The 25,141-nt window shown below is 49.1% G+C and overlaps 1 protein-coding gene across 3 annotated transcripts in view; it reads right to left on the bottom strand.

Annotated features, from left to right (window-relative positions):
* LOC101935999 (uncharacterized) overlaps positions 1-25,141 on the bottom strand; it is a 93,423-nt gene that overhangs the window by 42,551 nt on the left and 25,731 nt on the right. For all 3 annotated transcript variants that reach the window (XM_065586429.1, XM_065586427.1, XM_065586428.1), the window contains exon 4: positions 4,460-4,586. In XM_065586429.1, the coding sequence (XP_065442501.1) occupies positions 4,460-4,586 (127 nt within the window). The remainder of the gene's footprint in view (positions 1-4,459; positions 4,587-25,141) is intronic.

Genomic DNA, 25,141 nt, shown 5'->3' with positions numbered 1-25,141 from the left:
AAACCACCCTGACGAGAGGAGTAAGGGTCCCAGTGCAGTGGCTTCTGCGCTCTGTTGTCAGTGTGAACACGTCCATTGCTTTGAGCACAGTAGCTGGCCTCCAGAAATGTCCCATGATCCCTCAAGTGGCCGCTCTGCTCATTGTTTTGAACTCGGCTGGCAGCCATGGAGGCGCCGCTCCCCTTTCGAAGCTCCGTTTCTGACAGCTGTTGAGTGCTGTGCTGATCTGCTCTGGGACACACAGCAAACCATCAACGTGGAATGCTCAGGTTGTTGAACACAGAGGCAGGGGTGTGTGTGTGTGTGTGTGTGTGTGCGTGTGTGTGTGTGTGTGAGAGAGAGAGAAAGAGAGAGAGATTGCTGTGCAGAGAGCTAGGGAGGTAGGCAGGGGCTGATGTTGGCGGTGCCGGGCCGGGGGCTCAGGGGCTCGGGGGCTCGGCCGGCGGTGCCGGGCCGGGCCGGGGGCTCGGCCGGTGGTGCCGGGCCGGGGGCTCGGGGGCTCGGCCGGCGGTGCCGGGCCGGGCCGGGGGCTCGGGGGCTCAGCCGGCGGTGCCGGGCCGGGGGCTTGGGGGCTCGGCCGGCGGTGCCGGGCCGGGCCGGGGGCTCGACCGGTGGTGCCGGGCCGGGGGCTCGGCCGGCGGTGCCGGGCCGGGCCGGGGGCTCGGGGGCTCAGCCGGCGGTGCCGAGCCGGGGGCTCGGGGGCTCGGCCGGCGGTTCCGGGGGACGGGCTGGGGACCGGCAGTGCCGGGGGCCGGGGGTGGGCCGCGCCTCCTCCCCCCACACTCCCCCTTACCTGCTTCAGGCTTCCCGCGACTCAAATGTTCGCGGGAAGCAGGGGAGGGGGCGGAGACTTTGGGGAGGGGGCAGAGTTGGGGCGGGGGCAGGGGCGGGGCTGGGGGCGGGGCCAGGGCCCCGTGGAGTGTCCTCCTTTCGGAGGCACTAAATATGGTAACCCTAGCCACCTGATTACAGTGACTTCTTTACATTGTTTTAATTGAACCCATAAAAATATTGTCATGTGTCTTGTGCTCATTACAGCAGTTTACTTTGTTAATTATATGCGCTAATTGCACTTTAAGATGGTTTTCATACAGTAAAAGTCATCAGCATCACAGAACTGTTTTTGCTCTTTTCACTTGCCACCACCACAGCTACACGATGTGTATGAGTGTCACAACACTGAAATAACTACTCACCCCTCTTTTCTCTGTTGTGTATTAACTACTACACAGAAGTTATCCTGCTATGCACGTGTACACTTCAGACATTCAAACTTCACTTTTACTTTTGTGTCCTGAGGCTGTATAGTCTCATTTAGGCTCTGAATATAACATTGTTTCTGCACGGTTTTCTCTTTGCACATTACTATTGCCTAGTCTTTACACTGACTTGTTTCATGCACTCTAAATAACTGTCTATCCACAGACACACTGTTTTACTGTATGCAAACTAACGCTGCATAGCACAGCATTCAGTACAAGAGGAAAGTCTACTTTGTACCCTGCTGCACACCTCAAATTTATGCAGTCAGACATTGTAGTTCAATGCAGAAAAATGCCTTCCATTTCTAGGAGATATATAGACACACTACTACACTACCCACATTCTTCTGACCTGCACTGAAATGCAAGCCCCCATCTCCCACCTCTTATTTTCCCAAGCATTTCGCACCTTCTCCATTGACCTCCATCCTGAATGGATTGGAGCTGAAGAACCACACCTCAGCAGAGAAGATGGGGGGATTTGATAGCAGCCTTCAACTACCTGAAGGGGGGTTCCAAAGAGGATGGAGCTCGGCTGTTCTCAGTGGTGGCAGATGACAGAACAAGGAGCAATGGTCTCAAGTTGCAGTGGGGGAGGTCCAGGTTGGATATCAGGAAAAACTATTTCACTAGGAGGGTGGTGAAGCTACCTAGGGAGGTGGTGGAATCTCCTTCCTTGGAGGTTTTTAAGGCCCGGCTTGACAAAGCCCTGGCTGGGATGATTTAGTTGGTAATTGGTCCTGCTTTGAGCAGGGGGTTGGACTAGATGACCTCTTGAGGTCCCTTCCAACCCTGATATTCTATGATTCTATGATTGATGGTCCACCATGGCCTGCATAACTAGTGAGCAATCTCTTTTTCAGTTTATAGACCCATGTGCACTTTGGGGGCTGGAGGGGCACATGCTCTCCATCGATGGCTCCAGCACAGTTCAGGAAACCCATTCACACAAAGACTGCAGTTATTTCATGGACACCGCCCACCTTCAGCAGCTGTGGAGTAGCAAATCAATGCTTGCTTGGCAAACACAGATAGTCCAAGGGCCAGTGTGCTTCAGCAACAGCAGTGGGAACTAAAAGTTGTGGTCTACAAACTGCAGCATGTTGGGAGACCTTCCTGGTTCCTGCTGGGGAGTTCCCTCTGCCCTCCCAGCCTGGGGTCTCAGCACTGACTGAAGCTGGGGGCAGGAGGCAGCAAGCAGAGAGGAGGCTGCTGGACTGGAATCGGCTCTATGTTTCTTTACAGAATAAAGCCTCTTCCTGGCAGTTTGCCTGAGGGGGTCTGGTCGAAGGTGAAACACACCGACCCACAACACATAACACACAGAGCAGCCTCAGGCCCAGGTTCCCAAAGTTGTGTAAAAAGTCACAAGGCCGACTTGCCCTATCTTGAACAACCTCAGACTGGGCCAGTGACCAGGAGCGGGGCTCCACATATATCACTACAGAACCAACAGTTGACTCTCCAATACCGGACTGATAGTCACTGCAACAATCCGGTGTCGCACCCACTTGTGGCTGGTGTTGCTTCTCTCATCCTTTTGTCCTAGTGCTCAAGGGCTGGAACAAGCTCCTCTCACAGCTCCAGGATTCTCATATAAGTCCCGAGCCCATTGCTGGTCATCGCATGTCTGCATGACAGGGTAGTCCCACCACTCAGTGATTGTGGGTCGGGTCCAGAACCGCTGCTCAGCACAGGCGGATTCATCTGTCATTAGAAACTGCACCCACTACCTACACTCCTCCAGCTCTGCATGCAGCTAGCACGTCCCCCTTAAGGCAGCACGACACCACTTTCTCACGGCACTCAGCCACTGCTGCCACGTGCACCACTTCCTCTTGTGCCCCACGTCGTCGTTCTCTTCTCAGAATGACAGTTGCACTAAGGTGCCCACAGGCAGTGCAGGTTCTCAGTCTAAGCAAATCCAGGCCTTGACCCCTGCTAGGATACAGGCCACAGGCAGAAACAAGGGATGTGGCTGTGACGCTGGCAGGACAGATGCCAGCTCTTGCCCAGGCTCAGGCATTAGCTAAGAACTGACAAACTCATAGCTGGGGACCAGACCAGGTCACCTGTATATTAGACTCTAAACTGAAGCCAGAGATCCCCAGGGGCACTTCCTGGGTCTGCCCTGAAAGACGCTTTGAACAGACAGATCACTGCAACTTTAACCTGTAAATAACTCTCATTCCTTTTTCCTAGTTAATCAACTATCTAAAGGTTTCTTACAGGAATGGCTGCGGGCATTGTCTGCGGTGTAGGTAGGATCTAGGGCAGGGGTTTTCAAAGGCTGGGTCGTGGCTGGTGAGGGAAAGCCGCTGGCAGGCCGCGGTCCCTTTGTTTACCTGAGCGTCCACAGGTACCGCTGCTCTCAGTGGCCGCGATTCGTGGTTCCCGGCCAATGGGGGCTGCAGAAAGCGGTGGCCTGGCCCGCGCTGGCTGGGAACGGCAAACCGTGGCCACTGGGCGCTGCGAGTGGCAGTTCCTGAGGATGCTCAGGTAAACAAAGCGTCTGCGGCCCGCCAGTGGCTTTCCCTGACCAGCTGCGACCCAGACTTTGAAAACCCCTGATCGAGAGTGTCAATTGAGTCCAGTTTGTCTGGGCTGCAAGGTGGACTGGAGAGTCTATTTGTCTGTGACTGCACGGTAAGACTGGTGTAATGATCCAGGAGGTCACATTTGTTACTGGCTTGGTGAAATCTAATTACAGAACACAGCACCAGTTTAGGCTCTCTGCCCTGCTTTTGACAGTCTGCCCTGAGACAGGCTCTCATGGTTGTGAGCCACTCCAGACAGTGTGACAGTGGCTACCCGGAACTATTTCAATTGTGTGAGTTACTGGATATTGACCTTTGACCATAACCTGAGCTCAGGTGATCCGGTAAATAATCATTTAAACCTTAGGAAGAGTTAAGATGCTTACTAAATGAGGGCAAATGAAGCTAAAGCTATAATGCAAATAGGGCTAAGGAAAGAAACTTAAAGATTATTTTAAAATGGGTTTTGCAATGAGCCTAAGGCCTAGTGTTTCATTTGAGGTCTGGTAGTAGTAATCGTTAGCATAAAACGACATTAGGCCTAATATAAGAACCAAGCTTGGGTTAGAAGATTTAGCAATGTACATCTTGTGACAGACTGCAAAGGCTTGGAGTCCCCCCCTTCCCCAAATCAATGGAATCAGTGTTGTGTACAGTTACCTGGGATGATGGAGTCTGTGCGGCAATCATACAGCATCCCCAGCTGGAAAGGACGACCCAGAGCCGGCATCTCAATGGCTGCGTTCTCCACAGAGGCCAGACTTGTTACTGGGAGATTTGCCCAGACCTAGAACACAGCACCAATGTGGTTACAATTACTGTACAGACTCTCACGCGGTGTTCAGTATTTCACGTATCGATACTGTTATGGCAGAGAGTAAGGCATTCTAGAGAACGATATTGGCAGTACTAGAACTGTACCTTTGACTTTTGAAAGGTTATTGAAAGACTTTAATCTTACGGCAGGTTAGGGAAGGCAGAGTTACAATCATGCTCTGAACAACCGTAAACAATCTGAAAAGCAAAATGACAGGTTTCAGAGTAACAGCCGTGTTAGTCTGTATCCGCAAAAAGAAGAACAGGAGTACTTGTGGCACCTTAGAGACTAACAAATTTATTAGAGCATAATTAAATTTCTCTTAATTAATTGGCCTCTCAGAGTTGGTAAGACAACTCCCACCTGTTTATGCTCTCTGTATGTGTGTATATATATCTCCTCAATATATGTTCCATTCTATATGCATCCGAAGAAGTGGGCTGTAGTCCACGAAAGCTTATGCTCTAATAAATTTGTTAGTCTCTAAGGTGCCACAAGTACTCCTGTTCTTCTTTTTTTGAAAAGCAAAAGAGAAACAAAATCCAGACCAGGATTTAACTAACTGAACAAAAGGAAGAGAACCTCTGTCATTGGTCCTGCTAGTGAAGGCAGGGGGCTGGACTCAATGACCTTTCGGGGTCCCTTCCAGTTCTATGAGATAGGTGTATCTCCATATATTATATTATATTATATTATATTATATTATATTATATTATATTATATTATATTATATTATTGCTGATGTGTACACACAGCAGGTAGTGAGCCATTCGAATCAAGAGGGCCATGGCTGTAAAAGTGGAGAGAAACTGAATGGAGGTAATAGTGAGCTCAAAGGACAATGACAATGGAGTAATTTTACATTTGTAAGATGTATTTACATATTGGACTGACAGGAGAGGGAATAGCACAGAAAAGGAGGTTTAACAAAATCCAAATAGGAAAGCAATAAAATACAAGAAAGGTCTCATTGCATCTCTGATTCTCTTCTTTGTCTGTATCCTGAACGTTCAAAAACTTCCTACCGAGCTTAGTGCTTACTACTGTCAACACTCTCTTGGAAGGCCCAACCTGCAAATACACACACATTTGCTTGCATGGTTTTCAGGACTGGGATCTGGGACTATTCACTTCATGGTGCGGATCTGCCGTCCTAAATGTATGTAAAATACAAAGCACACTTTGGGATTCTATATAGAAATTTCCATAGTAAAATTATTTAGAGAACAAGAAAAAGGCAAAGTCTGTCCCTCAAAAGTCAGGAAATAACAAAGTTCAGTTGCCCATGCAACCTTAATTCTGCCTTCTTGTGCATAGACCATCTGATTAAGTAGCCATGCCATAGTAAAGATTGCAATTGACTAAAGCCAATTTTTCAAAGCTTTCGAAAATCCACATACAGAGATTGGCTTGAAAACTGATGTCAGTTCAGGACATGGTGTAGAGTGAATGGTGCAAATTTGGTGTTATTTATATAAGGTGTTCATGAGACAATCTCCCCCCAAATGATCTGTTTTTAAAATTTCAAACTTTGTTATAAAGACTTATTTTTATGCTAATAGAGAGAATTCTATGGGCAGTATCTACCTAGAACTTACATCACTGGACTTATCCCAGTGAGATCTAGCAAACGGTACCGAGAACCACCTCCAAAATTAAAAAAAAATATCAGACTGTTTTTTGATAGCAAGACCTCCCCCAACAAAATAACCTCAGCCTAGGGGAAGGTGCACTGGACTGGGAACCAGAAGACTCACTGCTAATATTTTTGGAATATTTCATGGAACAGAAATGCAGTTTCTGGCAAGCTCTAAGGAAGAGGCTCTGCACACCCTTTACTGTCAGAAGTGGTAGCAGGTAGGGGAAGGGTTCTTGATGAGGGTTGGAGTTCTGGGGTTCTCCTCCCCTCCATCAGAGGGCAGGGGAAGCATTGAGCCCCTTCTCTCCACAATGGGCACCAACTGGAGGGGGTAGGGAGTCCAGAGCTCCCCTTCCCCCAATGCTGCTTCCATCTGCTAGATGCACTGCTCACAGTCCTTCAGTCACTGGCCTTCCTCCTCTCCTTGGCCTCTCCAATCCTGCCAGAGGAATGGAGGGGCCAGAAAGAGTGCCAGAGCGGGTAGCTAAGGAACACTCAGAAGGCTCCCTATGTGTCTCAATCATGTCTCCACCACTATCCCTGCCGTCTCATAAAACAAGGGAAATTTACACACCAAACTTTTGTTAATATGGAGTTAAGGGTGCAGGCACTCAGTTCTGCCCTGTGCTCCTCACGCTCGTCCAAAATGTGAGAGTTTAATTTCCAGAACTCAAACACTGGAAAACCAGGAAATATGGAGGTAGGGTTCTCTGGCCCCTACTAGAAGGTTAGTGTTATAAGGAAAAAATAAACACAAACTTTGCACTTTTGGAGAGTTGAGGTGACATTTCCCACACAACCTTAACTCTGCCCCAGTAGGAATGCCAAGAGGAACTGGGAGCACCACAGCACTTTATTGGTCACAAATAAAACCTGACATCCTAAGTGCTCATCACAACTCCAGACCAGGACTGCTATTCGGATTGCCCCACTGATTCTCACTGTTCTGTGCCGCACTGTGGATCTCAGGAGCACTTGTAGGGGGCTGGCAGAAATCACTTTGGAGAAAAAGGCTCTGGAAGGGATAAGATACTGTGATCCCAAGGGGCACCTTAGGACAGTGATCAAAGGAAACAGGCATCCAACCACAACGGGGGATGCATAACACACAGTGCTTGAGTAGCTCCATTTTACAGACTGAGTCTTAGATTGGGAGATTCTTTCCGAGACCGGTGTCTGTGATTTTCATCTGCTATTGTTAGACATTCCCAGTTTGTTTCCCTTCCCATTTTGGTTATAGGCCACGAAATTATTACCACTGGTCTGCGGGAGAAGTGAGTTTTGACTTCAAGGTCTCTACATTCAGAACTCTGTGCACCTTCTCTTAGGCCTGAGGCTGTTTTGATGGGGGTGGGGGTGGGAGACATCATCATCGTCATCATCATCTAGTATGTCTGTGTACAATCTAGAGGTGCTCCGCTTGTGCTGGTTTATAGAATCATAGAATGGTGGGTGTGATGGGACCCCCGGGGTGCAGCCTGGGACTGTGGGACCCCTGTACCCCCTTAACTCTCCCCAGCCTGGGCTGTCTCTCACAGTGCCTTGCTAGTGACCAGCAGCAACCCCTCCAGGTGCTGTGATCACTCAGCACAACCGCATGTGGAGCCCCACACCCAGCTCGATTGCGTGAACGCTCCCAGAGCCACTCATGGATCACACAGGGAAAGACACCAGAGCCAAATCCCCCCAGCTCCCGGCACTGTACCTCAGGAATTTATTAGTAATAAATTAACTAATTTATTAATTGGTTCACCACTTTATCAATGGAAAGTGGATATACCCCCAACTTTTGTAAAATCTGAGCAGACTTGCCACACACTTCATACAAACTCACTGGTAAAGATAAACAGTAAAAGAAGTTTATTGACTATAAAGATAGAATTTAAGTGACTATAAGTGTTAGGCAAAAAGTCAGAGTAGTTACCGAAATAAAAGAAAATATAAGTGTAAGCAGAGTCAGGATGAGCTCTACGCTGACATCTGGTGGTGAATTATGGCGAGTGTGGAAAAGAACTCTAGGGGCTGATCTTGTTTGCATAGGCACACCCACCCGCCTGGCATGAAACAACAGCAACTGAAAGTGGTTACTTTGGCTGGTGTGGGATCCCCAGTTTTCTCTGTTATTGGGGCAGGAAGAATAAAGTTTTGTTACCCTGATTCTGTGAATCAAGGCCAGTGGAACTGTTGTATGACAGAAGGACTGAGCGAGTCCTTCACCATTACCTAAGTAGCACTCCCTTGACAAGGGGCATGGGTTACAAAACCTAGTGATAAGACAGAGGATGGGGTCAGGTATTTGTACCTGATGGCATGGGCCCTCTCTGAGGGGTTGAAACACCAATTGCACTACCTCCTCTCCCCACTGTTGAATGTCAGAGCTAACTTTGATTCTATTAGGAGTCTAGTTACAGGCTGCTGAGCTGAATTCACTTTGGGCCAATGGTGTACCAGCACTGGGGCTCCCCGCTAAGAGCTGAAATCACAAAAGAGCTAAAGTTATTAAGAGCTGAGATCACTGAGGCTGTGTTAACTAGTGGGGGAGCCTGAAGCTATATTGCTAAGCGGCTGGCAGAGCAGCTAGCAGAGTGGAGCCTCGCGGGGACAGTTGGAGTGGAGCTGAGTGGCTCACAGGTCGGTGAGCAGAGTGGAGCAGCTGCCAGAGCAGTTCGTGGGACGGCGGGAGCAGCTCACTGGACAGCTGGTGGAGTGGAGCGGCTCGTGGTGAAGGCTGCAGTGGAACCCCGCGGAGAGGCGGCCGGTCTGCCTCGGATCACGTAAGGTGCCCCTTAACACCCTGCCCCCCCCCTTGAACTCTGGGGCTGCACTGACCAGGGACAGAGACTTTGGGGGGGTTGTCAGACTTTTGGGACTTTGGTGATTCTTGGGTTGCTGGTTTCAAGAACCAACGGGAAAGGACACAGCCCAATTTGCTGGGGTGGGTTTTTTGCTCATGGTTTGTGTTGTGAATCCTGTTTGTGGTGTTTTTCCAATTTAATGCTGATGTCATTTACCTCATGTTATTAAACATTTTTCTGTTACACTCAGACTCCGTGCTTGCGAGAGGGGAAGTATTGCCTCTTAGAGGCGTCCAGGGGGTGGTATGTAATTGTCCCAGGTCACTGGGTGGGGGCTCGAGCCGGTTTTGCATTGCGTTATTGAAACAGAACCCCTAGATACAGACCCCGGCCCTTGTTGCTGCCAACTTAGATGGGCAGAAAGCACGCAGTCTAATCTCTCAACCCTACTAGACTGGGCAACATCTAGATTAAGCCGTTTTTCTCACCCCACTGGATATTGCAGCCCTTAATATACAGGTTTGTCCCCTAAGCCTAGGCCAGTCCCCTCTGTTGGAGCCTTCCGAGTGTCCTAGTTGCTTTCCGCATGGTGGGGGCAGGAGAAAGGCCAAGCATGGGCCCGTGTTTGGTTTTTATACCCTCAGTCCCATGTGCTTGGGGAGCACAAGTCCAGGCATGTCTGGGTGCATTGCTGAGTCTCCAGGCAAGGTTGAGCAATTCCCCTGGTATGGCCTCATGCAGGTGAGTCATTGCATTGCACCTCCCTTGCTGGACCATGACTGTTGACACCCCGCCCGGGCTGTTGTCTCTGGGAAGCTAATATCTGGCTGATTCCCCAACTTACAGCATGTTTTAGTGACAACTATACAACACATTCACATACGTTCATATGCATTAATGATACACGTGTATGGACAGAGAAATGATTTTCAGCAGATCATAACCTTTCCCCTGATACCTCACATGGCAAGGTTTACATATACAAAATGAGGAATATGGGGGTTACAGGGCGCTCCCCCAAGGTATAGAGTGTCACAGTAGGACTGGAAGGGACCTCGAGAGGTCATCAAGTCCAGTCCCCTGCACTCATGGCAGGACCAAGCACCATCTAGACCAGGGGTCGGCAACCTTTCAGAAGTGGTGTGCCGAGTCTTCATTTATTCACTTTAATTTAAGGTTTTGCGTGCCGGTAATACATTTTAATGTTTTTTAGAAGGTCTCTCTCTATAAGTCTATATATTATATAAATAAACTAGTGTTGTATTGTAAAATAAACAAGGTTTTCAAAATGTTTAAGAAGCTTAATTTAAAATTAAATTAAAATGTTGATCTTACGCCATAACCCCGCTCAGCCCGCTGCTGGTCTGGGGTTCTGTTCACCTAGGCCGGCAGTGGGCTGAGTGGGGCCTGCGGCCAGGACCCCGGCTGGCAAGGGTCCGGCAGCCAGAACCGCAGACTGGCAGCGGGCTGAGCAGGGCCTGCGGCCGGGACCCCAGACAGGAAGTGGGATGAGCGGCTCAGCCCGCTGCCGCTCAGGGGTTCCACCCACTGACTCCTGCCAGCCGGAATCCCGGCTGCTGGACCCACTCAGCCCGCTACCGGTCTGGGGTCCCGGCCCTGCCCACATACAGTGGGTACCTACCTTCTCCCTGGTTATGGCCCATTCTCTTCCTCTCTCTCTGCACTGAGCTGAGGGTGGGAGTGCACTGAGCACAGGGCTGGGGGTGAAGGAGCAGGCTGGGGGTTGGGGTGCAGGGTCTGGCCAGGAGCTAGAATGAGGGTGGGGGCTCAGGGTGGGGGCAGGAGGTTTGGGTGTGGAGTGCTTATCTGGGCAGCTCCCATTTGGTGCGAGGGGTGCAGGTGGGAATGTGGGGGGGGGCAGGAGCTCCCGTTTGGTCCTCAGGGTGGGGGTGGGGTCCGGATGTGGGGGGTGCAAGAGTCAGGATGTGGGGGGTACATGGGGTGTGGGGGGGCTGGGGATGTGTGGGGTGCAAGAGTCAGGGCAGAAGGCTGGGGGCATGTGAGGGGGTGCAGGTGTCAGGGCATGGGGGGGAGCTGGGTATGTGTGGGGGTGCCAGAGTCAGGGCTGGGGTCGTGGGGGGGGTGTGGAGTCAAGCAGAGGGCTGGGTGTGTGTGAGGGGGGTACAGGGCTCAGGGCAGGGGTCTGGGGGGTGTGCGGGGCTGCAGGACTCAGCTCAGGGCAGAGGGCTGGGTGTGTGTGTGGGGGGGGGTCAGGGCAGAGGGCTGGGGGTGTGGGCTGGGGTCGTGGGGTGCTCACGGCAGGGGGCTGGAGGGGATATGCCCCGATTCCACATACACCCCTTCCCCACTCTGCTCCTCCTCCACCCCCTCCCTAGCAAGGGCCATCAGCTGATCAGCTGGCAGGGAGGGAGGGATGGAGAGGAGGAGGAGGAGGGGCAGGAACCCAGCACACTGCTGGAAGAGGCAGGGGAGCGGGCAGGACCAAGCTTCTGCCGCCCTGCCCCTTCGGTAGGGGGTGGGAGGGCAGAGGGCGGAGAAGAGCGGGTCGGGCCTGGCTGGGCAGGACTTTTAATAGCACACTACTGCCTGCCGGGACCGGGATATACCAAGTCTATCACTTCCCCCCATCCACAAGGCTTGTTACCCTGTCAAAGAAAGCTATCGGGTTGGTTTAGGGTGACCAGACAGCCTGATTTTGACGGGACAGTCCCGATTTTAGGGAACTTGTCCGGTGTCCCGACCTTACATTGGTCGGGAAGCACTTTGTCCCGATATCCAGGGGACCGCGGCCACCGGCGCCACCCACGTGTTCTTCCGGTAAGCAATCAATGGATCAACTTACTCCTGCTTTTGCTGCGGCTGTATGTGTGCCTGTGGGGGGATCCGCCGGGAGGCAGCGAGAGCGCGGGGTGCTGGGGGTGGGGGCTTTTATAGAGTCACCAGGTGCATCTCGCAGCCGCTGGCTCCAGCCTCCAGCAGCTCCAGCCCCACCGTTCTGCTCTGCTGATGCAGGGGGCTGCTGGCCCTGGTGGGCACGGGGGCAGGGAGCCAGGTTCTTTTGGGCGGGGGCTAAGCATAGCAGTTCCTACACCCCCCAGCCCGCTGGGAAGCAGCTCCTCTCTTGTAGAGGAAGGCGCCAGTGGGGGTGGGGACATTGAGTGATTGGGAGGGGGGGTGAAAATAAAATAAAAAATAGGGGAGGAAAGAAATAAGCCAAGGAGGGCGACTGTCCAGCAGGATTGGGGGGAGGGAGGCTCAAGTTCTGAAAGATTTCGATGAATCCTGTGTGCCTCAGTTTCCCCTATATTTTGCATGGCTACCCAGTGGGGGAATGGCCAAGCAGGTGTGAAACCTGGCGGCCAAAGGGGGGACTCCCAGAGAGGGTGCGGGGCGAAGTGACTCCGATTCCGAACAGCTGCGGAGAAGGGAGCGGGGCTGCAAGGCTTTAGGAAACGGGGCGAGCCCGGCCCTTACCTCTCTTGCTCTTGCCAATCTGCCCCAGCTTGGGGGGCTTCTTGTTCTGCCCCCCCTCCCTCCCCCGCGAAGAAGTTGCTGGTAAATCAATGTGGGCTTGTGCAAAGGGCACCACACACATGCCATGTTCAAGGAGCAGTACTGGAGAGAGTGTGCCTTCTGAGGTAGTGCTTTCCACCACCACTGCATGCAAGGCAGGGGCTTGGAAGCCACAATCTATCTAGCCCATGGCACAGGCAAGATAACTAGTCTAATCAAAATAAAGCGTGGATGTTTTCCCTTAGTACAGACTGCAGGACTGATCCCACATTCTGTATTCAAACTTACTGATTACAAGGGAACACGTGGTGCAACAAAGCCTCATAATGCTTAAAAAATAGCTGCAACATGCTCACAGGGCAGAAGAGGGGAGAAAACGTCTGTATTCCACATGCTGTGGCCACACCTCAGGGTGTGTCTACACTGCAATTAGACACCTGCGTCTGGCCCAGGCCAGCTGACTTGGGCTCACAGGGTTCGGGCTAAGGGGCTGTTTAATTGTGGTGTAGACATTAGGATTACCATATTTAAAAAATAAAAAAAGAGGACACTCCACGGGGCTCTGGCCCCACCCCGGACCCGCCCCAACTCCGCCCCTTTCCCGCCCCTTCCCCAAAGTCCCCGCCCTAACTCCCCCTCCTCCCTCCCAGCCACGCGAAAAGGGCTGCCCCAGCGCTACTGGCTTCACGGTTTGCCGGGCAGCCCCCAGACCCTGCGCCCCCGGCTGGCGCTTCCCCAGCGCAGCTGGAGCCCGGGAGGGGAAGCGCCCAGCCGGGGGCGCAGGGTCTGGAGGCTGCCCGGCAAACCGTGAAGCCGGTAGCACTCGGGCTTCAGACAGCCCTCATGCCTCCGGACCCTGCGCCCCCGGCCGGGCACTTCCCCTCCCGGGAAGATTTAAAATAACTTTAGCCACAAATCACACCCCAAAGCTTTAATGAAAACCTGTATTTGATTCAAATGATTTATGCTGTGATATTTTAAACATGCATCCCCTCTTTAGATGGGCTTGATCCAAACTGACAGGCAAAATACAGTGAGCAACGTCAGCTAAACGTTATGGCTAGAGAGGAGTGTATGAAGCAGAAGGATGCCTACAATGGCATGTAGCTGATCTGTGCCTTCTAGGAGCAATACCCCTGCAGCCATGGAGGGGGCACTAGATGGGGAGGGCTCTGTCTACACTATCCGCCTCTGCAAATGCTGATTCCACCCAGGGCAGGCCGGGGCTGAGCACTGCTAGGCTGCTGCCCAGGTCACTTACCCACCTTAGCAAGCAGGGATTGCACCTGGCAGCGTTCATCTGCTTGATGTACAATCGGGCGCCATTGTCCTGATATTCAGGTAAAAGTTTACATTTGGTAGTGAAATAGAAAATTAGTTGATTGGGAATGTCCCATTAAACCTGATTGTGATTGGTTATCTGCTGGCATATTTGGTTTTTCAGGTTGTTTTCCAGTGTAACGCAAATTTACGGTAGTGTACAGTTCTGAACCACAGTGCATACCGTGGGACAAACTACAGTGGGCACGTAAGAACACGTAAGAAGCACAGAGACTGCGCAGTTCTTTTCAGTGGCTAGCTATCTAGCTAAAGGTCTTCAGCCAAAAACCCCACCGGAAATTGCAACGGCAAGGGAGGAGCCAACTACCAAAAAACAAAGAGACAGTGCAGATACAGGACAAAATGGGAAGCCACTTACACCTGGATTCGGAAATCCTATGAGTGTGATTCAAAAGCCTTTTGTAAAGCATGCAGGAAGGAATTGACCATTTGCCATGGCGGTGAGTCTGATGTTAAGCATCATGCTGAATCAAAAAATCATGGACAAAACACCCAGACTCACAAGAGCAATATCCTGGTCTCACATTTTTTCAGCAAGGCAAATGAATCCTTCAATAACGAGGTTATCACTGTCGAGCTAACTCAAGTTTACCACACAGTCCATCAACACTCCTATCGCTCGTGTGACTGTGAACTTAAACTGGCACTTACCTTCTATCCAGATTCAACGATTGTAAAGCACGTCAGCTGTGGCCGGACTAAAGCGGAGGCATTGATCAAAAATGTGCTGTCACCGTTCTCAACAGAATTTTTAAAAGACCTCAGCAAGCCAGATGGTCCCTATTTCTCAGTTGCCACAGATGCATCTAACAAGGGCAATGTGAAAACTTTCCCCTTATCACTGAGATACTGGACACTGAACATGGGGTCCAAGATAAACTGTTAGACGTCTATGAGCAAAGCGAAGAGACTGCCGAGGCAATAACCAACACATTACTTGAAAAACTTGCGACACACAAACTAGACCTAAACGAAGTGTCTTCCCACTGTGCTGATAATGCAAACGTGAATGATGGAAAGCGACAATCAGTGTAGCAGAATTTAAAAAAACAAAATGAAAATATCTTGCCAGCAAACTGCCCTGCCCATGTTGTGCACAACGCCGTGAAACATGGTAGCAATACCCTACAAGTTGACATTGAGACTCTGGTGATTAAGATGTTCAATCATTTCAGCAGTTCTGCTAAGAGAGTAGCAGCATTGAAGGATATGTTTGACAGTGTGGATATGGAGTGCACCATGTTCGGACGCGCTGGTTGAGTCTTTTCCCAGCTGTGAACAGGCTTGTAAATACGTGGCAGGCTGTTAAGTGCTACTTTGTTTCTCTGGGCAGTGAGAAGTGCCCAAAATCTCTGTGGATGCTGTTCTCGGACAGGGAAAACGGTGAACAAGGTGAGGGGCCTAGAAAAGTTGAGGTTCATCTGTTTTTCCTCCAGAATGTCCTGAAAATCTTCAACGATACTGTGCTGTGTTTGGAAAATGAGAGTATGACAGCATGTGAACTGTATGCCATAGTGAGTACTCTGAGAATTAAACTTCAGCAATGGAAAAATGACATATTCTTTGGCTCCAAAGTTGACAGTGCATTAACTGAGATGCGGCCTGTCACTGCTGCATATCTCCAGAAAGACTTCCTGAACTTTTACGATGTGTCGATCCTATATTTGGAGAAATGGTTTGATTTTTCAACAGCTGGCTACTTGTTCAATACCCAGTGCACAGACAATCCAGGAAGTTGCACAGACAATCCAGGAAGTTTTTGGAAAGTGTAGGGGACAATTTCCTGGTGCAAGTGCTGGAGGAACCAACTAGGGGCAGAGCTCTTCTAGACCTGCTGCTCACAAACCGGGAAGAATTAGTAGGGGAAGCGAAAGTGGATGGGAACCTGGGAGGCAGTGACCGTGAGATGGTCGAGTTCAGGATCCTGACACAAGGAAGAAAGGAGAGCAGCAGAATACGGACCCTGGACTTCAGAAAAGCAGACTTCGACTCCCTCAGGGAACAGATGGGCAGGATCCCCGGGGAGAATAACATGAAGGGCAAAGGGGTCCAGGAGAGCTGGCTGTATTTTAAAGAATCCTTATTGCGATTGCAGGAACAAACCATCCCGATGTGTAGAAAGAATAGTAAATATGGCAGGCGACCAGCTTGGCTAAACAGTGAAATCCTTGCTGACCTTAAACGCAAAAAAGAAGCTTACAAGAAGTGGAAGATTGGACAAATGACTAGGGAGGAGTATAAAAATATTGCTCAGGCGTGCAGGAATGAAATCAGGAAGGCCAAATCACACTTGGAGTTGCACTTAGCAAGAGATGTTAAGAGTAACAAGAAGGGTTTCTTCAGGTATGTTAGCAACAAGAAGAAAGTCAAGGAAAGTGTTGGCCCCTTAGTGAATGAGGGAGGCAACCTAGTGACCGAGGATGTGGAAAAAGCTAATGTACTCAATGATTTTTTTGCCTCTGTCTTCACGAACAAGATCAGCTCCCAGATTGCTGCACTGGGCAGTACAGCATGGGGAGAAGGTGACCAACCCTCTGTGGAGAAAGAAGTGGTTCGGGACTATTTAGAAAAACTGGACATGCACAAGTCCATGGGGCCGGATGCGCTGCATCCGAGGGTGCTAAAGGAGTTGGCGGGTGAGATTGCAGAGCCATTAGCCATTATTTTTGAAATCTCATGGCGATCGGGGGAGGTCCCAGATGACTGGAAAAAGGCTAATGTAGTGCCCATCTTTAAAAAAGGGAAGAAGGAGGATCTGGGGAACTACAGGCCAGTCAGCCTCACCTCAGTCCCTGGAAAAATCATGGAGCAGGTCCTCAAGGAATCAATTATGAAACATTTAGAGGAGAGGAAAGTGATCAGGAACAGTCAGCATGGATTCACGAAGGGGAAGTCGTGCCTGACTAACCTAACTGCCTTCTATGATGAGATAACTGGCTCTGTGGATGAGGGGAAAGCAGTGGATGTGTTATTCCTTGACTTTAGCAAAGCTTTTGATACGGTCTCCCACAGTATTCTTGCCGCCAAGTTAAAGAAGTATGGGCTGGATGAATGGACTATAAGGTGGATAGAAAGTCGGGCTCAACGGGTAGTGATCAACGGCTCCATGTCTAGTTGGCAGCCGGTTTCAAGCGGAGTGTCCCAAGGGTTGGTCCTGGGGCCGGTTTTGTCTAATATCTTTATTAATGATCTGGAGGATGGCGTGGACTGCACTCTCAGCAAGTTTGCAGATGACACTAAACTAGGAGGCATGGTAGATACACTAGAGGGTAGGGATCGGATACAGAGGGACCTAGACAAATTAGAGGATTGGGCCAAAAGAAACCTGATGAGGTTCAACAAGGACAAGTGCAGAGTCCTGCACTTAGGACGGAAGAATCCCATGCACTGTTACAGACTAGGGACAGAATGGCTAGGTAGCAGTTCTGCAGAAAAGGACCCAGGGGTCACAGTGGACGAGAAGCTGGATATGAGTCAGCACTGTGCTCTTGTTGCCAAAAAGGCTAACAGCATTTTGGGCTGTATAAGTAGGGGCATTGCCAGCAGATCGAGGGACGTGATCGTTCCCCTTTATTCGACATTGGTGAGGCCTCATCTGGAGAAATGTGTCCAGTTTTGGGCCCCACACTACAAGAAGGATGTGGAGAAATTGGAAAGAGTCCAACGGAGGGCAACAAAAATGATTAGGGGACTGGAGCACATGACTTATGAGGAGAGGCTGAGGGAACTGGGATTGTTTAGTCTGCAGAAGAGAAGAGTGAGGGGGGATTTGATAGCAGCCTTCAACTACCTGAAGGGGGGTCCAAAGAGGATGGAGCTCGGCTGTTCTCAGTGGTGGCAGATGACAGAACAAGGAGTAATGGTCTCAAGTTGCAGTGGGGGAGGTCCAGGTTGGATATTAGGAAACACTATTTCACTAGGAGGGTAGTGAAACACTGGAATGGGTTCCCTAGGGAGGTGGTGGAATCTCCTTCCTTAGAGGTTTTTAAGGTCAGGCTTGACAAAGCCCTGGCTGGGATGATTTAGTTGGGAATTGGTCCTGCTTTGAGCAGGGGGTTGGACTAGATGACCTCTTGAGGTCCCTTCCAACCCTGATATTCTATGATTCTATGCTTGAACATCAAAGTTAATAGGGTATTCGAATTCAAGGAGCTGTCTGCAGCCGTGACAGCTGTAAACCTTCAGAAAACAGTGGATCTTGATCAGCTCTATGATGAATACTGTATCATCAAAGACATCAACTCCAAGTTGGAAACTATTAGTTGGGGAACTCTGGTCTCAAGTGCTGAGAAACAAGGCCAGGAGCACTGAATTCCTGAACATGGCAAAGCTGGTGTCATACGTACTCAGTATACCCGTAAGCAATGCATACTCTGAGCGTGCATTTTCAATCATGAAAGGTGCATGGACTGATGTCCGGAATCGAAGCAGCATAGACTTGGTGCGGCGTGCACCCCTTGTCAAAGTGAATTTCCAGATGAGTTGCAAGGACTTCTCCAGCTTTGTGATTGCCCAGAAGCAAGTTATGGCTATGGCAAAGTCAGCCAAAAAGTACTAGACTTCTGGCATATCTGAGAGACATGCAAATTGGGAAGTTGATTTATTGACTGAATAAAAACCCGGCCCTTTACCCCTGTTGTTTGTTTAGTGTTCAAATCAATCTGTATGTTTAAATACGTATTACGACGAAATCTATCATTTAGACTCACTGATTCCAGGCCTCTGTGATGTAGTTTGCTTCAGCTGTCAGTGGCTGAAGCTGGGGCTGAAGGCAGGACTGGGGCCTCCCCTCTGTGACTGCGGCTAGAACCGGGACCCGTCGCTCCCCTGCCCTGCAACTGGATCTGACTTTGCAACCAGGATCCTGTGCCCCTGGCCTGTGGCTTCTACTGGGGGCTGGAGCTGGGGCCATGAGTCCTTGCCCTGTGGCTTGTGGTGCAGGCTGCAGCAGGGGCCGTACAACCCCTCTCGCAGCTTCCTAGGGTCCCCTCTCATGGCTCTGTGCACCTGTGTCTGTTGTTGTCATCGTCGTCCTCCCCCCCCCCCCCCCCCCCGCGCTCGCCCAATGTGTCCTGATATTTCACTCTTGCGATCTGGTCACCCTAGGTTGCTTTGATATGATTTGTTCTTGACAAATCCAGGCTGACTGTTATTTATCACCTTATTATCTTCTAGGTGTTTGCAAATTGATTGCTTAATTATTTGCTCCATTATCTTTCCGGGTACAGAAGTTAAGCTGACTGGTCTGTAATTCCCTGGGTTGTCCTTATTCCCCTTTGTATAGATGGGCACTAGATTTGCCCTTTTCCAGTCTTCTGGAATCTCTCCTGTCTTCCATGACTTTTCAAAGATAATTGCTAATGGCTCAGATATCTCCTCCCTCAGCTCCTTGAGTATTCTAGGATGTATTGCATCAGGCCCTTGTGACGTGAAGACATCTAACTTGTCTAAGTAATTTTTAACTTGTTCTTTCCCTATTTTAACCTCTGATTCTACCTCATTTTCACTGGCATTCATTATGTTAGACGTCTAATTGCTACTAACCTTTTCGGTGAAAACTGAAACAAAAAAGTCATTAAACACTTCTGCCATTTCCACATTTTCTGTTATTGTTTTTCCTCCCTCACTGAGTAACAGGTGCTGTGCTAATAGAATGCTTCCGGTTTTGGTAGCAAGTCAAGAACAAGCTGTACAGAGCAAAACACAGAGATTAAAGGATGACTTAAACTGCTCATAACTCAGCCAAATCTTCACAGATTTATATAGAGCAAACACAAGGCACGTCCTCGACCCCAGGGATGTCCTGCTGCAGACCATGGAGATGCTGTTCAGGAACGACAGGCAGGGCAGAAAAGGTGGGGGAGTTGCGTTGTATGTAAGAGAGGAGTATGACTGCTCAGAGCTCCGGTATGAAAGTGCAGAAAAACCTGAGAGTCTCTGGACTAAGTTTAGAAGTGTGAGCAACAAGGGTGATGTTGTGGTGGGAGTCTGCTATAGACCACCAGACCAGGGGCACGAAGTGGACCAGGCTTTCTTCCGGCAACTAGCAGAAGTTACTAGATCGCAGGCCCTGGTTCTCATGGGAGACTTTAATCACCCTGATATCTGCTGGGAGAGCAATACAGCGGTGCAAAGACAATCCAGGAAGTTTTTGGAAAGTGTAGGGGACAATTTCCTGGTGCAAGTGCTGGAGGAACCAGCTAGGGGCAGAGCTCTTCTGGACCTGCTGCTCACAAACTGGGAGGAATTAGTAGGGGAAGCAAAAGTGGATGGGAACCTGGGAGGCAGTGACCAGGAGATGGTCGAGTTCAGGATCCTGACACAAGGAAGAAAGGAGAGCAGCAGAATACGGACCCTAGACTTCAGAAAAGCAGACTTTGACTCCCTCGGGGAACAGATGGGCAGGATCCCCTGGGAGAATAACATGAGGGGGAAAGGAGTCCAGGAGAGCTGGCTGTATTTTAAAGAATCCTTATTGAGATTACAGGAACAAACCATCCTGATGTGTAGAAAGAACAGTAAATATGGCAGGCGACCAGCTTGGCTAAACAGTGAAATCCTTGCTGATCTTAAATGCAAAAAAGAAGCTTACAAGAAGTGGAAGATTGGACAAATGACCAGGGAGGAGTATAAAAATATTGTTCAGGCATGCAGGAGTGAAATCAGGAAGGCCAAATCACACTTGGAGTTGCAGCTAGCAAGAGATGTTAAGAGTAACAAGAAGGGTTTCTTCACATATGTTAGCAACAAGAAGAAAGTCAAGGAAAGTGTGGGCCCCTTAGTGAATGAGGGAGGCAACCTAGTGACCGAGGATGTGGAAAAAGCTAATGTACTCAATGACTTTTTTGCCTCTGTTTTCACAAAAAAGGACAGCTCCCAGACTGCTGCACTGGGCAGCACAGCATGGGGAGGAGGTGACCAGCCCTCTGGAGAGAAAGAAGTGGTTCAGGACTATTTAGAAAAACTGGATGAGCACAAGTCCATGGGGCCGGATGCGCTTCATCCGAGGGTGCTAAAGGAGTTGGCGGATGTGATTGCAGAGCCATTATCTTTGAAAACTCATGGCGATCGGGGGAGGTCCCGGATGACTGGAAAAAGGCTAATGTAGTGCCCATCTTTAAAAAAGGGAAGAAGGAGGATCCGGGGAACTACAGGACAGTCAGCCTCACCTCAGTCCCTGGAAAAATCATGGAGCAGGTCCTCAAGGAATCAATTCTGAAGCACTTAGAGGAGAGGAAAGTGATCAGGAACAGTCAGCATGGATTCACCAAGGGCAAGTCATGCCTGACTAACCTAATTGCCTTCTGTGAGGAGATAACTGGCTCTGTGGATGAGGGGAAAGCAGTGGATGTGTTATTCCTTGACTTTAGCAAAGCTTTTGATACAGTCCCCCACAGTATTCTTGCCAGCAAGTTAAAGAAGTATCGGCTGGGTGAATGGATTATACGGTGGATAGAAAGCTGGCTAGATCGTTGGACTCAACGGGTATTGATCAACAGCTCCATGTCTAGTTGGCAGCCGGTTTCAAGCGGAGTGCCCCAAGGGTCGGTCCCGGGGCCGGTTTTGTTCAATATCTTCATTAATGATCTGGAGGATGGCGTGGACTGCACTCTCAGCAAGTTTGCAGATGACACTAAACTGGGAGGCGTGGTAGATACGCTGGAGGGTAGGGATAGGATACAGAGGGACCTAGACAAATTAGAGGATTACGCCAAAAGAAACCTGATGAGGTTCCACAAGGACAAGTGCAGAGTCCTGCACTTAGGACGGAAGAATCCCATTCACTGTTACAGACTAGGGACCGAATGGCTAGGTAGCAGTTCTGCAGAAAAGGACCTAGGGGTCACAGTGGACGAGAAGCTGGATATGATTCAACAGTGCTGCCAAGAAGGCCAACGGCATTTTGGGCTGTATAAGTAGGGGCATTGCCAGCAGATCGAGAGATGTGATCATTCCCCTCTATTCGACATTGGTGAGGCCACATCTGGAATACTGTGTCCAGTTTTGGGCCCCACACCACAAGAAGGATGTGGAAAAATTGGAAAGAGTCCAGTGGAGGGCAACAAAAATGATTAGGAGGCTGGAGCACATGACTTATGAGGAGAGGCTGAGGGAACTGGGGTTGTTTAGTCTGCAGAAGAGAAGAATGAGAGGGGATTTGATAGCTGCTTTCAACTACCTGAAAGGGGGTTCCAAAGAGGATGGATCTAGACTGCTCTCAATGGTACCTGATGACAGAAGAAGGAGTAATGGTCTCAAGTTGCAGTGGGGGAGGTTTAGGTTGGATATTAGGAAAAACTTTTTCACTAGGAGGGTGGTGAAACACTGGAATGGGTTACGTAGGGAGGTGGTGGAATCTCCTTCCTTGGAGGTTTTTAAGGTCCGGCTTGACAAAGCCCTGGCTGGGATGATTTAGTTGGGGTTGGTCCTGCTTTGAGCAGGGGGTTGGACTAGATGACCTCCTGAGGTCCCTTCCAACCCTGATATTCTATGATTCTATGAACATTTCAACATTTCAGGGATTTTTCGTGGTTAGCTATAGTAGCGTACTTGGCTGATATTTTCAACAATTTGAATGGACTAAATTTGAGCCTACAAGGAGTAGATGTAACTATATTTAAACTTGAAGACAAAGTGGAAGTGCTGATTTAAAAAAATTGGACTTGTGGTTAAATCATCTTTAGAACTATGTGTATGAATCATTTCCAGCACTGAACGGTTTTTTTGAGCTGTCCAATGATGAGCTCTCTGATGATAAAATACAAACCATTCTCACTGAACATTTTCAGGCTTTGAAGAACAATTTCAGGGATTATTTTCCTCTTCCTGATTCTGGTAATAATTGGACCAGGGATCCATTCAATGTAGATGTCAAAACCACCAAACATTTTACTTCATCTGAAGAAAATAGCCTTGTGGATCTTTCATGTGACGCCTCCTTGAAATTGATTTTCAATCACTACAGTCTGGCAGACATTTGGTTACGTCTGAGATCTGATTATGCTGAACTGTCAATCAAAGTGTTGAAGTATTTAATGCCATTTCCCACAGTATACTTATGGGAATGGGCATTCTCTGCACTTTTATATGTGAAGTCAAAATACAGAAACCAGCTGAATGTAGAACCAGATCTAAGAATACAGCTTTCCACCTGTCATAACTATAAAGGGAAGGGTAACAGCTGTCCTGTGTACAATACTATAAAATCCTCCTGGCCAGAGACTCCAAAATCCTTTTCCCTGTAAAGGGTTAAGAAGCTCAGGTAACCTGGCTGACACCTGACCCAAAGGACCAATAAGGGGACAAGATACTTTCAAATCTTGGTGTGGGGAAAGGCTTTTGTTTGTGCTCTTTGTTTTGGGGGTTGTTCACTCTTGGGACTGAGAGGGACCAGACATCAATCCAGGTTCTCCACATCTTTCTGAACAAGTCTCTCCTATTTCAAACTTGTAAGTAAACAGCCAGGCAAGGCGTGTTAGTTTATCTTTGTTTTCTCAACTTGTAAATGTACCTTTTACTAGAGTGTTTATCTCTGTTTGCTGTACTTTGAACCTGAGGCTAGAGGGGGGTCCTCTGAGCCCTTTAAGTTTGATTACCCTGTCAAGTTATTTTCCCTCCTGATTTTACAGAGAGGATTTTTACCTTTTTTTTTAATTAAAAGCCTTCTTTTTAAGAACCTGATTGATTTTTCCTTGTTTTGAGATCCAAGGGGGTTGGATCTGTATTCACCAGGAGTTGGTGGGAGGAAGAAGGGGGGATGGTTAATTTCTCCTTGTTTTAAGATCCAAGGGGGTTGGATCTGTATTCACCAGGAGTTGGTGGGAGGAAGAAGGGGGGATGGTTAATTTCTCCTTGTTTTAAGATCCAAGGGGTTTGGATCTGTATTCACCAGGGAATTGGTGAAGAGTCTCTCAAGGCTACCCAGGGAAGGGAATTAGCTTTGGGATGGTGGCAGCCGACCAGAGCTAAGCTGGTAGTTAAGCTTAGAAGTTTTCATGCAGGCCCCTACATTTGTACCCTAAAGTTCAGAGTGGGAAGCAGCCTTGACACCACCATTGAGCCAAACATTTGTGATCTTGTTTTGGCAAAACAACATTATCCTTCACATTAATGTTTTGTAAGCTTGTTTTTTTAAATGAAATTTTCTAGCTGTTTAGATTTAATGATAATAAAAATAAGGAATAGTTCCTTACACAGACATATTTATGTGTCTCTGTCTAATAATAATTAATAATGAAATAAATAATAGTGTTTGATACAATAGTTTATAAATAAAAAATTTATAATAGAGCTTTTCATGAACACAGAATTATTTTTCTTCAAATGTAAATACACATCAGTAGGCTTGGGGAGTCCATGAAAAATTTTAAATTAAAATGGACGTCCTCAGGTTGCTAAAGTTTGAGAACCGCTGGCCTAAGGAAAGATTCCTCTGATTGGCTGTCCTTCCCCACCAGGCAGGTGAATGAGGAGGGACAGCCAATCAGAGCTGCTACACAGCTGCAATCAGGAAATGGACATTTCCCTGGGGAATTGTTGGAGTTGCAAGAGTTTGTCTCTCCCCCCACAATTTGGGCACTCATGAGGGTCCCCAGAGAGATGTGCCAGGAAATCTGGGGTGCTTGCCTAAAAGTGGTTAACACAACTGAATGCAGTGCTAAGGGTAGATGCAGGACTCAACAGCAAACTCATTGAAGATGTCTGAATACTGTGTGTGGATGCACTGACTGCTGTTAATTACACCTGAGATAACTAAGTACGACTGAGGTAACTGCCACTACACTGAAAATGTCATAAACCCTGTGCATGATGTCATGTTCCCCAAACTTCTGAAAGCAGGGTCTGAATGAGCTCACCTCTGACATCTAGTGGTGAGCTGGGGAAAAAGACCTCAGGAACAAATCATATTTGCACACACACACCCACTCTACCTGCATCTGTAACTTTCACTCCATGCATCTGAAGAAGTGAGGTTATTACCCACGAAAGCTTATGCCCAAATAAATCTGTTAGTCTTTAAGGTGCCACCAGACTCCTTGCATAGGCGTGCGCACGGGATGTGCCAGGTGTGCCCAGGCACACCCTAATGCAGGGGTGGGCAAATGGCTCCACTCCCCGGCGTGGCAAGCCACGGGCTCATGGAGGGGACAAGCACCTATAAACGTAGGCAGAACATCTGGGGGGCTGTTACAAGAGTTACAGTCTAGGTGCTCTGGAACGGCTCTGAGAGATGCCAGTCAGGACTCTGGGGCAGC

The sequence above is a fragment of the Chrysemys picta genome, chromosome 2, assembly GCF_011386835.1.
Source record: "Chrysemys picta bellii isolate R12L10 chromosome 2, ASM1138683v2, whole genome shotgun sequence".
In the NCBI taxonomy this organism is placed as follows: Eukaryota; Metazoa; Chordata; order Testudines; family Emydidae; genus Chrysemys; species Chrysemys picta.
Note: the sequence above shows the minus strand (reverse complement) of the source record. Positions and strands in the feature narration are given on the sequence as shown.